This window comes from Excalfactoria chinensis, chromosome 4, assembly GCF_039878825.1.
Source record: "Excalfactoria chinensis isolate bCotChi1 chromosome 4, bCotChi1.hap2, whole genome shotgun sequence".
In the NCBI taxonomy this organism is placed as follows: domain Eukaryota; kingdom Metazoa; phylum Chordata; class Aves; order Galliformes; family Phasianidae; genus Excalfactoria; species Excalfactoria chinensis.
This window is the reverse complement of record NC_092828.1, coordinates 70,598,647-70,611,804: the sequence shown is the minus strand read 5'-3', so window position 1 is coordinate 70,611,804 and position 13,158 is coordinate 70,598,647. Positions and strand designations below refer to the sequence as shown.

General features: G+C 40.7%; 1 protein-coding gene across 4 annotated transcripts in view; it reads right to left on the bottom strand.

Annotated features, from left to right (window-relative positions):
* GRIA3 (glutamate ionotropic receptor AMPA type subunit 3) overlaps positions 1-13,158 on the bottom strand; it is a 139,694-nt gene that overhangs the window by 66,734 nt on the left and 59,802 nt on the right. For all 4 annotated transcript variants that reach the window (XR_011903529.1, XM_072336381.1, XM_072336380.1 and 1 more), the window contains exon 4: positions 7,449-7,636. Coding sequence is in view for 3 of the 4 variants with exons in the window: in XM_072336381.1 (XP_072192482.1) it covers positions 7,449-7,636 (188 nt within the window). In the remaining variant the exon portion in view is untranslated. The remainder of the gene's footprint in view (positions 1-7,448; positions 7,637-13,158) is intronic.

Genomic DNA, 13,158 nt, shown 5'->3' with positions numbered 1-13,158 from the left:
TGAAGAGTTAATTTATTTTTACTAGATTTAGTCTATCCAGCAGGGGAAACCTTTTAACTCATATGAGGTAATAAAGTTGCAGTAATATTTTTCTGTTCTGATTCTTTACGTGCATTTTGCCAGTATAAAAGATACTCAGGGTGATTTTAAGGCTCTGCATATATTGCACATTATTTTATTCAATTCATACTCTGGAGGATTGGGTTTCCAGTAGTATATACTCCATTACTGCTACACATGCACATTCGTGGTTTCAAACAAATAAACGCAATATAGTAACATGGACTTTTTGAAGCCTGTGCACACTAATTTCCTCTAAAACAGATGTGTTTTTTTTCACCTTATTGGTTGAGTACTGCAGCATGTTGGTGCTTCAGGCTTTGCTGATGATTTCTAGGGCCTGACTCTTACAAATTTACCCCAGGGTAGCTCTAGAAGCTTTAATCCATTCCAAACAGGCCAAAGGAATTGCACAGGTGTGAAGCTGAGATAGGAAAAAGGAATCACGTGCGGGTATTTAATTACTAATAGGAAGCGATTTGCACTGGGTTGATACATTGCTGTATGAGGGATACGACAAATCCACTTGTAGTTTGCAATGAATGTATCATAGTTGTGGATCACACCTAGGGGCCTCATATTTAGCCACATCCCCGTTAGGCTGTAGCTACTGGTTGCTTATGTCACCCCGAAAACTGCAGCATTTCAGTGTGCTAAGAAGTGTGTTTGGGTACATCTTGGTGCAAGAGGAGCCCTGAGAAGCACCACTGGTTCTTTTCCCCAGATAACACTGATTTATTTCACACTGAAGCCATTAATCCCAGCTTAGTCAGCTCTGAAAAAAAGACGTAAGTTCTTGTGTGCTTTGTCTTTTACTGAGTTAGGACTTCTTCTCTTGCAAACGAACTTACAAGACACCAGAACTATCACACTGCCTCTCATGATGTATAACGCCTGTTTGCACAGTGGTATTGTGCTATTACTATTCATTTTGATAGCATGTTTCCTTCCTCTTCCCTGCAGTTGGTTCATCTGGATTGTTGCCAAGATGGTTGCCTTGGAAACTAATTAAGTAAAGCCTTTGGTTAGAAGCAGAGTTTCAAGCATTAAACTATTTGAGAGACAGATGCAGAAATTAAGGTAATGTCTGTGAAGATGAAAGGGTTTATCCTTTATATGGAGAAGAAAGAACTACATTAAATGCTAGAACTGAAATAAGGCAATTTCTATACAACACTGAGTTTAAAAACCTGGAAAAGATGTGTGACCAGGAATTTTAAAATCAGACACTGGCTAAGAAGAGGTGGAAGAAGATTCCCAGAGCTGTGAGGGATAGGGAAATGGGCAGATACAGAAGGAGAAAAATCTGAGGAGATCACACGTTGAGCAAGTTGCAGCCAGCAGTCCCTCCTACCCCAAATATTCTCTACCTTTAAAAGATTCTTCTGAATCTTGCTTTTAAGAAGTACCAGCAAAGCTAATGAAAGACCAGATCCTGTCCCCATGGTCCAAGTGCATGTGAAGCACCCATGTGCACATTTGCTTTCAAAGAACATCAAATGTGGCAATGGGAAGCTATCACAAAACGGTCCTCAGGCTTGACCTTTCTGCTGAGACTGCCAGCAAGGGTAACAATTAAAGCCAGCACAGGAGCAGCTTGCATGATGTGGACATGGGCTAAATAACGAGTGGGCTGTTCACAGGGCTTTGCGAGGGCAAACGCAAATGCACAAATGCTGTGTGCTGAAGCTGCAGAATAAGGCAAACTGTGCCTTCACAGCTACCTATTAGCTGAAATTCAAAGCAAACGCTGTCTCTCTATGAGTATCATGGTATCAATTTAAATATTGTCTCCAGGATAATGTTCGGGATAATGATTGACTCTATACCCGCAGCAGTGTAACTGAGAAAGGATTCTGAATCACTGTACGTTTAATGGCAGAGCAGGGGTTGCCATATAAATATCTCTGTAACTGCGTAACAGCATACTGCAGATGTTGTGGTAAAGATATGAAAATACCAAAAGCAGATGCGTGTACGTGCACTGGTGTGCGCATTTATATCCCATGAATTATCACAAACATAAAATGAGCAATTGCTGCTATGGCAGGGAAACAAAAACTCTAACGGTGACTTCAGGTTCATACGTATCCGGCATAGGAAATCAGATTTGCTTGGCAGAGGTCTTCTCCATACGGCAGCACGTACATTTACGGCAGGACACTTTGCATTATTTTTTACTATTACTGATCAGATACATTTAAAACTGTTCTTTAATGCTTTCTGAGCGTTTTGGAAATTTGTGTGCCATTACCTCAGTCTGTGGGATGATTAATACTCAAACTGTCAAATTCCTGTCATTTGGAATCTGCCTTGCCTTGTGAAGTCTGGGCAATGGCTTTGGAGAGCCGTTCCTATTTACAAACTAGAAATTCTATCTCCAGGTCTGTATGCAGTGTGCCACATGTGGGGCAGATTAACCCAAGATGTTGCTTCTCTCTGCTTTAGCAATCTATCTCTAGCTCATTAGTAGTTTTATAGCTGAGAGCAGTAGGCCCTTTAGGCAGATATAGCTGTCACTACTGACTTATGCTCATTTTTTACTTACCCTTTGCTATCTAAAGTCCTGAAGGTAACTGACTCAAGTAGTTCCCCTTTCCTCCCCACAAGCCTGAACAAACCTGAAACTCTCTGGATTTGAGGGGAAAGAAGTGACCTGCCATTAGATCCCAGTTTCAACAATACTCATGGGCATCCAATGAAAGAATGCCCTAAATATTAAGTTTCTAGTTCACTGGAAATATAAAAATGAACTGTACCACTTTCTGAGTGACATTACACAACACCGTACTTACTGGATTCACTCTCCTTCAAGCGTCCCATTGCGCATGTAGGCAGTTATTGTTGCTGTTTTTGATGACTATTGGTGCAACCTAATGCTGTGTTTTTGCACTTATTTTTCTGACAAATGGCAAAGCTGATTTGAAGCGAGCCCAGTTCTCTGTGATCTGAGCAGCTATGCAGAGGGAAAAAAAACTAGGAGATAGTCTTCTTAATCTCAAACGTTCATACTCAAATGTCAAGTCACAGTCAGTGCCAGCACGGGACAGAGTTCAGTCAATCAGATTACCCTTCTTAATCCTACGGATGCTTTACTCCAAGTCATCTTTGACTGTTTCACTATCATCGTAAAATTTTGGGGACTGCATTCTCTGCTATAATATTACTTCTGCTTTGTGAGATGCCTCCACTCTGTAAAGAGATTACCTTGGAACCTAACCTATCTGGCTATGTTTGGAGGTAGTACCCTTTTGATAAAAGCACACGGTCTCTGAAATAATTGGGTCTTTTGTAAAGTTTTACCATTTTGATCCCAAATGGAGTTTCTTCCTCCTTATTTTCCCTCAGGAGCTTTACTTCTAAATGGACACAAAGCCAGTCTAGTCTGAAATACAGTCTGTTATCTTGGGAATAAGAGAAACATATTTCTTAACTCAAAAACATGCCTCAAAATACACGGTTGAATAAACTGAAGCTTACTGTTAGTTCTCAGAAGAAAATGTTCAGTTTATGAGAACAAAATTTTATATCTATCTGTGAAGGAATATGGGAATATTTTAGCATCGAGGGAAAAGAAGTGTGGGGAGCTTATGATTTTTGCATGACATAAGTGTTGCTATCTGTATGCTTGAGAGGCCACTAGATGATTAAATTCGATATAGCTTTGTCGTGCAAGAAGTGATACAGATCTACATGGTTACAGAACCACAGAGCAAATGAAGACACAGGTGGTAACCAGGAGGATGACTGTTGATCCTTTTAGTTCACAGGTAAGGAGACAGAACTAGAGGTGGTCTGGGCACAGTATCCACCTTTAGGACACAATATGGAGCCACAAAATGATTCTCTGGGATGGTGAATGAGACCAGATGTGCTACACAAGAAAACCTTGCACAAAACAGGCTACCCAGAAAGAATATAAACTGAAATGTCCTCTTTCTCTTCCTTTGCATTAACACATCAGGAGAAAACTTTCATGGTTACCAGGATAGAAATACCTCATATGGCAGTCATCAGAGGACCTGAAGTCTCTGAAGAAAATCCTCAGGTAGGTAATTGGCTTTAGGAAAGCCTACACCTTTGGAAGAGAGGTGCACCCTAGTTTGAACTGGTTGAAAAAAACATCAAAGGAAGAGAACTGCATACACTGACCAGCCTGACTCTTCAGGTCACTCTTCTTTAATCTGAGCACTAACACAAAGCCACAATATGTGGTTTCTGGAGCAGAGAATTGACAAGCTTGCTGAAGAGCCTGGTCAGGTGCCCAAAAGTCTGATAGCAAACTCAGAACGTGCAGAGATTGTTTAGTGGTTCGCAAACCATTTATTTCTGCTATAATTTGTGTTCTTAAATAAGACCTATTTCCAGTTCTCAAATCTAGGTTTTCTGACAAGTGCTATCCTTGGTAGAATGAAATGGCAGTCACCACACCTCCATGGTTGCTGCAGGCAGCAGTCTAGGCAGGCACTGCTCCAGCATGGGGGTGTGGGGGAAGAGTGAAGCCTTGAGGATGGGCCCCTGCTGAGTCCAGAGAGAGGAGGATGGAAAGGGTACTGGTGCTGAGGCAGCCTATGGCAATAGCTGTGGGAAGTCTGTCCTTCAGAGCTGTGCTATCACAGGCAGGGAGCCTTGATGGCCTTCCCTTTTCTCTTGCTGGATATACCTGCAGCGATGTAGTCAGCATGGAGGTATTACTGCCTTGTAGCTGAGCAGCCCCTCTAGACTCCACGTATAGCACTAATTTGACTTTCTAAACTGCAATCAAACACAGATTTGAAATATGCAAATCCAGAGTCATCTTTCCCCTCAATGGTATGCTATCAGCAAACACAGTTGTCTATAACGAAGACAACTCCCCATTCCCTTGAGCAAACTGGATGGCTGGATTTAATACTGCACGTACTTGTGAATTTTTTTAGCTACCTTATGAGAAGATAACAAGGAAAGCAGATGAGATAGAAAGAAATGCCTAAAACCAATAGTTATTCAGCTGACAATCTGGGGACCTGCATTACTGACTTTCCCTGCAGAAACTTAAATCATTGCTCTTGAATTCCAGATTAGAAAACAAACACAAAACTCTGGAAAATGTTGCCAGAAGAAATTTTTAGCATATGAGGCACCAGCTTGAGATATGCCTGGACAATTTTTTGTCAAGCAAATGGTCTGGCTGAAATAAATGGGAAAATACTCCTATGAACGTGTTGCACAACTGGAATCCACTTGTTGGACTCCTAATGTGACAGGATTAGTACCAGAGTATTTGTCTCAGCAACTGCATTTGGTTTTCCTTACAACCTTTTGTTTTCTAAACAAAAATTTGTAAATCCATTTTTGATGCCGTAAATTCAAACAATTTTGCTCATGAGTAACTTAAATAAAATTAAGGTAAAATAATCCTATTACATCCATAGGACAACATATGTGACATAGTGCTTGTATGTGGAAATGTCATTTGGTTGCAAAGCAATGGGCTAACTGTATTCAACTGGCTGGCTAAAGCTGATTGAGTTACAGAATCCAACTGGAAGGAAATTTTAAGATCTTTTAGAAATATTTCAGATTATTTTGGATAAAGATTTCATGAAGAGTAAATTCAAAAGATGGACAGTGAGCATAAAAACAGAGAAAAGCCTCATTTAACAGTACAGGGATGGCCTACATGCAAACTAAAGACAAGAGAAAGGCTATAACTATTCCAGAGTGTGAGCAAACTACTGCAGAGTTCAGGGATACCTGGCAGCCCCAGTACACAGATGCTAATGACATGAATAAAAAGTGGAATCAAACATTCAGTGAAATTATAAGTTCTTTGTCTTTCAGCTTCGAATGGCTGCAGGAGAAATGCTTGCAAGTTGTTCTGCTAGGTTGTTTGCTTGGTATATGACTTTCATGCTTGGCTTTGAAACGGTTTGAATATTTTTCTCTCACTTGCACATTATAATAAAAAGAGTGAATAAAATGTAAATGGACTTAGAAAGATCAAACAAAAAACCTATTCTCCAGCTGAAAGTGGGCCCAAAGTGTTATTAATCTTGGCTTGGGAGTTCTCCTGCATCACTGTCAGTAGACTGGGCTGTAGTCTTTTCCAAGAACATAAGCAGAAGAAAGAAAGTAAAAGTTTATTACAGTTTATGAACTTCCCCTAAGAGAATAGTCACCATATTGTCTAAAAATTACAGTGAGAATGCAATGCTACATATTAGTATTGCAATCATTTAGCAGTAGAGTTATGTATCAGCATGGCCTTGCGCTACGTTCCTGAGACAAAGCTCCCTTTTCTGCCTGTTGCTGTCTATCACCAGCATCGCCGGGACCTGTGGCAGTGATTCAGTCTCCACACACCAGCCCTCCACTGTACCTCGGGGCTGGACTAGAACATGCTGGGAAGAAACTCAGTGAATATATCTTTTGCATTTTCTAGGATCTGTTTATAGCAGTGAGGTCAACTTGCTACTAGTTTACATGGCAACATTCCTAAAAGAATGCTAATGCTTCATGAAATTTAAATGATACTTTTGATCTATTCTGTATCATAAATCCCCAGTTAAATTTATGAGGTGGTCATAATCAGATGGTTTTTCAGTCTTAATACAAACGAATTTCCACACACCAGTGACAAATAGCCACATAGATTATTAGGTCCTGTACCAGCCCTGGCTTTGCAGCAAGCCCAGGCAGAGGGACCCTCTCTGTTTCTGCTTCCCTCAATGTATATCTGTTCAATACCTCTTCAAGCATGTTGTGCAGAGAGAGATGCAGGCATTTTGGACTGCAACCTGGCATGGCTGTGGATGTGGCCATTCCCATGGGGTAAGGGCAAGCAATGAGAAGGCTGGGCAATAGCAAACTAATGACTCAAAACTGGGCCCTCATCAGAAAAGGTGAATTCTATCACCTCTGTGATGTGACAGCTGTGCAGAGGGAAGGGGTTAATGTCCCCAAAAGCACTAATAAACGGTTTGGACTACCAGCTGAACTTGTCTTTAGCAATATTTACATTTGAGAATTGTTTAACTGGCCTTTTATTTCCTGTCTCATGTTCCACTTAACAATCCACACCCCTGCCTGAAACTCCCTACAAGAAGACCTAACAGTTGTAATGCTGCTCTGGTAGATGAGGCTTCAGGGTCTTAGCCTACTTAAATATAATACATTATTAACATTTGAAAAGAAATATCACAGAGACATTTCCTGACAGTTTACATGTAAGTACCATCAGCAGCTGTGGACATCAGTGAGGAATTTTAACTATCAGGTAACTGGCCGGTCACTGGAACTCAAACCTCAATGAACATTCAATTAATTTCTAGAAATGGACAATTCTGGAAACATTGACAAAATGTATCATTGAGAAACCACAATTCCTGAAAATTTCAAAAACATACCTGTTCCAAAATGGTGTTTATTCTGTCTACTTCACAGTCAATTAAGTATCTTTTTTCTTGTCGCCTGTCCATTTCCTCTATAATTCTTCTGAATTCTTGAACATCCTTTATGCTTCCTACAGATCTGGCTGTCACCTGCCAGTTGTTTTGAACTGCTGCTTCCATAATTGCCTGGAGAATGGAAAATCCTGTAGCAGAAGAGATAATGCAGCCATTTAAAATCAGAACAGAAGTAAAAACTATTTTGGATGTTTGATAAAAGGTTTGCAAAAAATATATCATCTAAAGGGACACAGACTAGCTAATAACCTGGAATTGCTTCATTACTTGAGAAAGCAACAGCGTAAGGACCAGTTTCTTATTTCTGCTATGCCACTGCCAAAGTCAGTGACTTCAGCAGAACTGTTTGGCGGTATATGACTGTGAGGCGCATCAGAATCTGTCCAATATATCATATTATGACCCTCTCAGGGATGTTTATAGTCGCGCTGGGGCTGATGCCAGCTGAGAATAGGAGCCTGCAGCCATTACTTGGGCAAAAGTCCATCAGTTTGAAGAACCGGACAGGAGGGGTAATTTGCCTGTGCAGACTGCAGCAATGGGTCATTAACTGGCAAAGGTCCAAGCACTGCACAAGAATGCCAATTAAGGCATTGTACCAGCTACTGGAGCCCTGAACCATGAGAGAATATTTTACTGACATTCACTTTGACTTCAAAAAAATGTTTTTTAAATACAGAGCGTAGCAGCACTAACTACAGTTTCAATGCGTCTGTTGAGATAATACCAACTCATTCAGAAGCCAAAACAGCAGAGAGAAGCAGCACGGAGCAAAGACTGCACTGTGGGAAGTTATACAAGCAAACAACATTTCATTTTGTGGGAACAGTTGCGCCTGGGCTGCACGAAGAACTCAAATCTCCAAGTGAGAGATGGTGCAACCAGGTATGGCAACTTCAATTCATGCCATGTAGAGGAGTCACTGGACACAGATTTGCATCCCTTTATTTTTGTACGTAGCTGAGAATTTGGTGAATTGCCTGTTTTGATTCAGGAAATTCAAATTTTTGCATTGTTCTAGTTCTTTCCAAACTGGGTAGATGCCAATCAAAGATAGAGCTCATCTTCTTCAAACCCACACAGCCATCTCCAGCATGGATTCTTTGTACAGAAACATCCACATGAGCTACATTTCTGCCCAGATAATTTATAGGCAGAATTTTCTGTCTAATCATTTGGTCACGCTGTGGATTTCTTATCCACATCCAGGACTGAGAAGCTCAGAACATCTTCACACCCACAAACACCTACACAAGCATACACGCTCAACAGATCAGTTCACCATGCTCTGTGATAACCCATCCCCTGTGCTCCTGAAACTGAAAAGACTTTGAGTTACAGAGAAGCAAAATATTCAGCGTTTCATGCTGTACCAGTAGCTATCTGTCATTGCAGGGCTATGCTGATAACAAACAACTTGTGCCGGAGTCTGATTTTCTTTAGCCTGCTGTAAATCTACAGCAGCTGTCTGAAGGCAGGATTTGCACCATAGCGTCATTACAGATACAAAGAAGGGAAGGGTGATTTTCTAGACTGCAGTTAGATTATTATAATTCACCATGCGACTTCTTTAAGTCTCACACAAATGCCCTTACTCTCCCAAGGAAACCTTCTCAATTCTTTACACTTTTCCTTGTATGAATGTGCTTTATTATTCCACGATAGGTGGTGACAATTAATATGTACACTGGTTGGGAATTCTTTCTGGCATCTGCTTTCCCCTGAGACGATTGAAACGGAGGCATTTACATATGTATAGTACAATGAACTCAGTCTTCCTTAACATCGTATTTTACAAAAATGGCTGTGATATCTGTGACAGCATTATGATTCCATTACATGTAGGAGGAAGATCTAGGCCTAAGATACTTGCTTGGCTACAAATTAGGAATTCTGATGTGAGAGCACAAATAGCACTAATGGGGACTTACAAATACTTTGAGTATAAAGATACGCTTTTTAAAAAAGTGATTCTGGAAAGCAATGAATATTTATAACTTTGTTTCATCATTCATATGACAGGCAAGTACGAGTCTTGAGGTTTCTTTAAACAACAGAACACAGATCATAAGTATTTTTTTCCCCCCATTCACTTGCCCCTCCTGTGACAACTCCCCGGAGCCCTTTACCAGCCTTACATTTCAGAAACCCCACTCAGCACTCCTGCTTGCAGGAAGGCAGTGCAGGTGCTCCTTCTTCACAAGCATGAGTTCCCCAACCTCTGGTACCCACCACGCTGACTGCCTTCAGCACCATTTGCTACATTTTACATTGCTCCCCATTATGTGTTATTCCTATAAATGACATGTCCAGGCTCCAGCTGTACTTTTAATAGTAAAGTGCCGTTATATAAGCAGTGAGATTGTGTAAACAAATGAACCATTTTATCTTCAAATGTGTATTCTTCTTGCTCCTTTACAAAGCAATGCAAACTGTGGCTGTTCAGGGGTACACCTGGGTAGTGAATGCACAAATCTTGCTCCCTGTTTTGTGCACATCAGTGACCAGCTCTGCACGCTATGCTTTCCCATCTCCTGCCCTGCAGCCAGTGCACTGTGGGGATGCTGTACAAAGGATGCTCATTCCAACACCCGTGGTGGTGTGGATCCTTCAGGAGTGCCTCTCAACCCAGCCACCCTGCAGGATGCCAGCCAGCCACCCAGCTGTCTCTGCTTTGTAGCTTTCCATGGTTTGCATCATTGCTACCCAGAAAGTCTAAAGGACTGGCAATCTGTAACAGATATGTGAAGATGCAATGCAGAAAGGGTTTTCATTAGTGTTGTTGCTGGTCTATGCTGCTTCAAATTTTAAAGCAAAATATATATATTTGTAAGGCAAGAAAAAATGACTTTCTTCTCTGAGATGACAGCAACAAGGCCATCTCTAAGCAGGCACACAACACCACCATGACTGAAATTCACCGGTTGCTCATTCTATAGTCATCAGTATAAACACGTACAACAGCTCCAAATCTGATCTTTTAAATACTTTTTTCCTTAGTCAGATTGTGGCTGTGAAGGAAGCAGGATGGAGAATGCATTGTTCTGGAAATGGTGTTGCTGAAAGTGTATCCTTCTGATGAAGGGGACAGACTCTTAAGCAGGGTCTGCGGTGAAATAAGGGGAAATGGCTTCAAGCTTAGAGAGGGTAGATTTACGCTGGATATAAGGAAAAAGTCTTTCACAATGAGGGTGGTGAGGCAATGGAACAGGCTTCCAACTCTAAGGATTCTATGCCAGCCTTTCTGACGACACCATGTCCCTTTGCTGCACTATGACATTAACATACTGGCATTGCTAATACACAGGTATGCCTGGCCACATGATGACAAGGCCCATAATTAGCAGGTCATACAACGGTCATGTTATGCTTTCGGTGCTTCTACTCATGACCTGGGGAGGGGCTGCACCTGTGACTGCTGAATGCAACCACACAAGTTAGTCTGACCTGTAGATACTAAAAGCACCAATCCTGGACTTAATATTCAAGTGCAGTATAGTCCAACTTATTCTTGAATTATTAATGATTTAAAAAAGCTAAGCCTCACCTAAACTGTCAGCAAAATGACTGGGCTTGAAGAAACTACAGCAATAAAACTCAAATAAAACAAGTGCCCAGCTTACTACTCAGTGAGCTGAAGCAAGTACCTTGATTTTTGCTGACTGAGGCTTGCAAAGAGGGAAAATATTCAATACAGTTTTTCCTCAAAGCATGGAAAATAAAATTTGTTGCAATGCTGTATCTCTGCTTTAAACATTTCAGACCGCATTACATTCAGCACTCATTGCAGCCAGACTGAGACATACATACACTCAGTATCTTCACAGGAAGAAGTGCTGGTGTCTATCTTTCACACAGTTATTCTGATACAAGGATGTCTGACCCTACCAGCAGAGGTGAAAAGGACATTTAACTCTTTTTCATCTGTTCTCGAAGCTCACAAAACATCTCCCACATCCCATAAGCAAAATTCATCCACGCAGTTTGCTCAGACAGATGAAATTCTACATAATTCATCACTGAACAGCTTTAAACAACAGCAGTTGTTAATATGCCGTGAGTAAATGACCACACTGGAACGTCCATAACATCACATGAGAGCCCTCACAGACAGCACCAAAGTACTAAGAAAAAATTACAGTGATGTAATTAACTCCTTTTCTGAATGTTCCAAGTAAGATCTTGGATCTTAACCTCCTATTAGAAATGGAAGATTATTTACTTGCAGTCCCTCTTTCTTTTTCCCTTGATGAGTATGGAAGATCTTTAAGGAGTACATTTTCCTGGAAAGCAGAATGTTTTTTGCCTGGTGAACATCAGGAATATCAACTTGGATCCAAATACTCATTTTGAACCCGTGACATGATCCAAAGAACTAAGGTTCTGGCTTACATACGAACTTCAGGGATTTAACTGCATGCTCACATTTGACCAGGCCAGGAAGGAGGCCATCAAGGCCAGTGTTTTTTAAAGCCAAACACAAGTTCTATGACGCCAACTTACTTTTTGAGAGTACCAGAGGTCTGTAAGTTGAGATACACACAGATAATCTGTATGTTTGGAGCTGAGCATAACACTAGTATAAAGCAAATTGATAGACACAATACATGTGATTAAAAACCAGCTACCCAACTCAAATCCTGCCTTATCATTCCAAGTCCAAGCATATTAGTTTGGTAAGCACCACAGCCTGTGCTCAATGATATTAAAGTAGGGGAAGATATAATGAATGAGCTGATAAATTAACCATAGGAAAGAGATGCAGCAACTGACTGTTACACTGGAGTTCTCTCTCAGCCTAAAACATTTAAGTTCAAATTATTAAATAACTGTTGAATAACCACATTCCATCTGTTTTTGACTTCTGCTTTTGACTTATTTCTACCTGGCAACCAACATGTGAAGTGCTACACTCTGCTGTTCTGCTAGCAGACAGTTTCCTAGACCAAGCAGCAAACACATTCTAGTGTTAGTTGTTTCTTCTATTTGGATTCAGTAAACCTCTAGTCTCCCCTGTACACACGTTATATTACTGCAACCTGTCACCCATAAACACAGATCTACACAAACAGACACAACGGCTTGGTTGTGTGTAAGTGAACTTGCTTGGCTCTAAACAAGAATTTACAGGAGCCATCTGGTCTGCATTTGTTCAGCATGGGATATAGCTAAACATGCAGGAATTCAGATCAGCTGAATGCAAGTAAAAACCTTTTTCTTTTCTTTTCTTTTTTTCTTTTTTTTTTTTTTTTTTAAGTGCTTCTTTCAGAATGCTTTTCACCTTGATCTGCTCTTCTACAACATTCTTGCATCTAATTCATCTCACATTTTACTCAGGTTTTAGGTCAATGCAACTCAGTGATTCTGAATGCAGCTGTGCCAGTGTAAAATGAGAGTAATGTAGTAAGGGAGCAAAGAGTACAATAACCAAGGGCAGACGTAAAGACACCACAAGCAGTGCTGTCACTTCGCTAAAGGGACTTTTACATATGACTTTCACAATAATGTTGACAGGTCTCCCAGCATATGACAGATAGGTATACCTCAACATAATAATATGATCCGAAGTTTACTGAAACAGCTGTGTCTAGTTTTTAGCTTTGGCATTCTTTATTTAAATATTTTCAAGTGAATAACTATATCTGAGCTC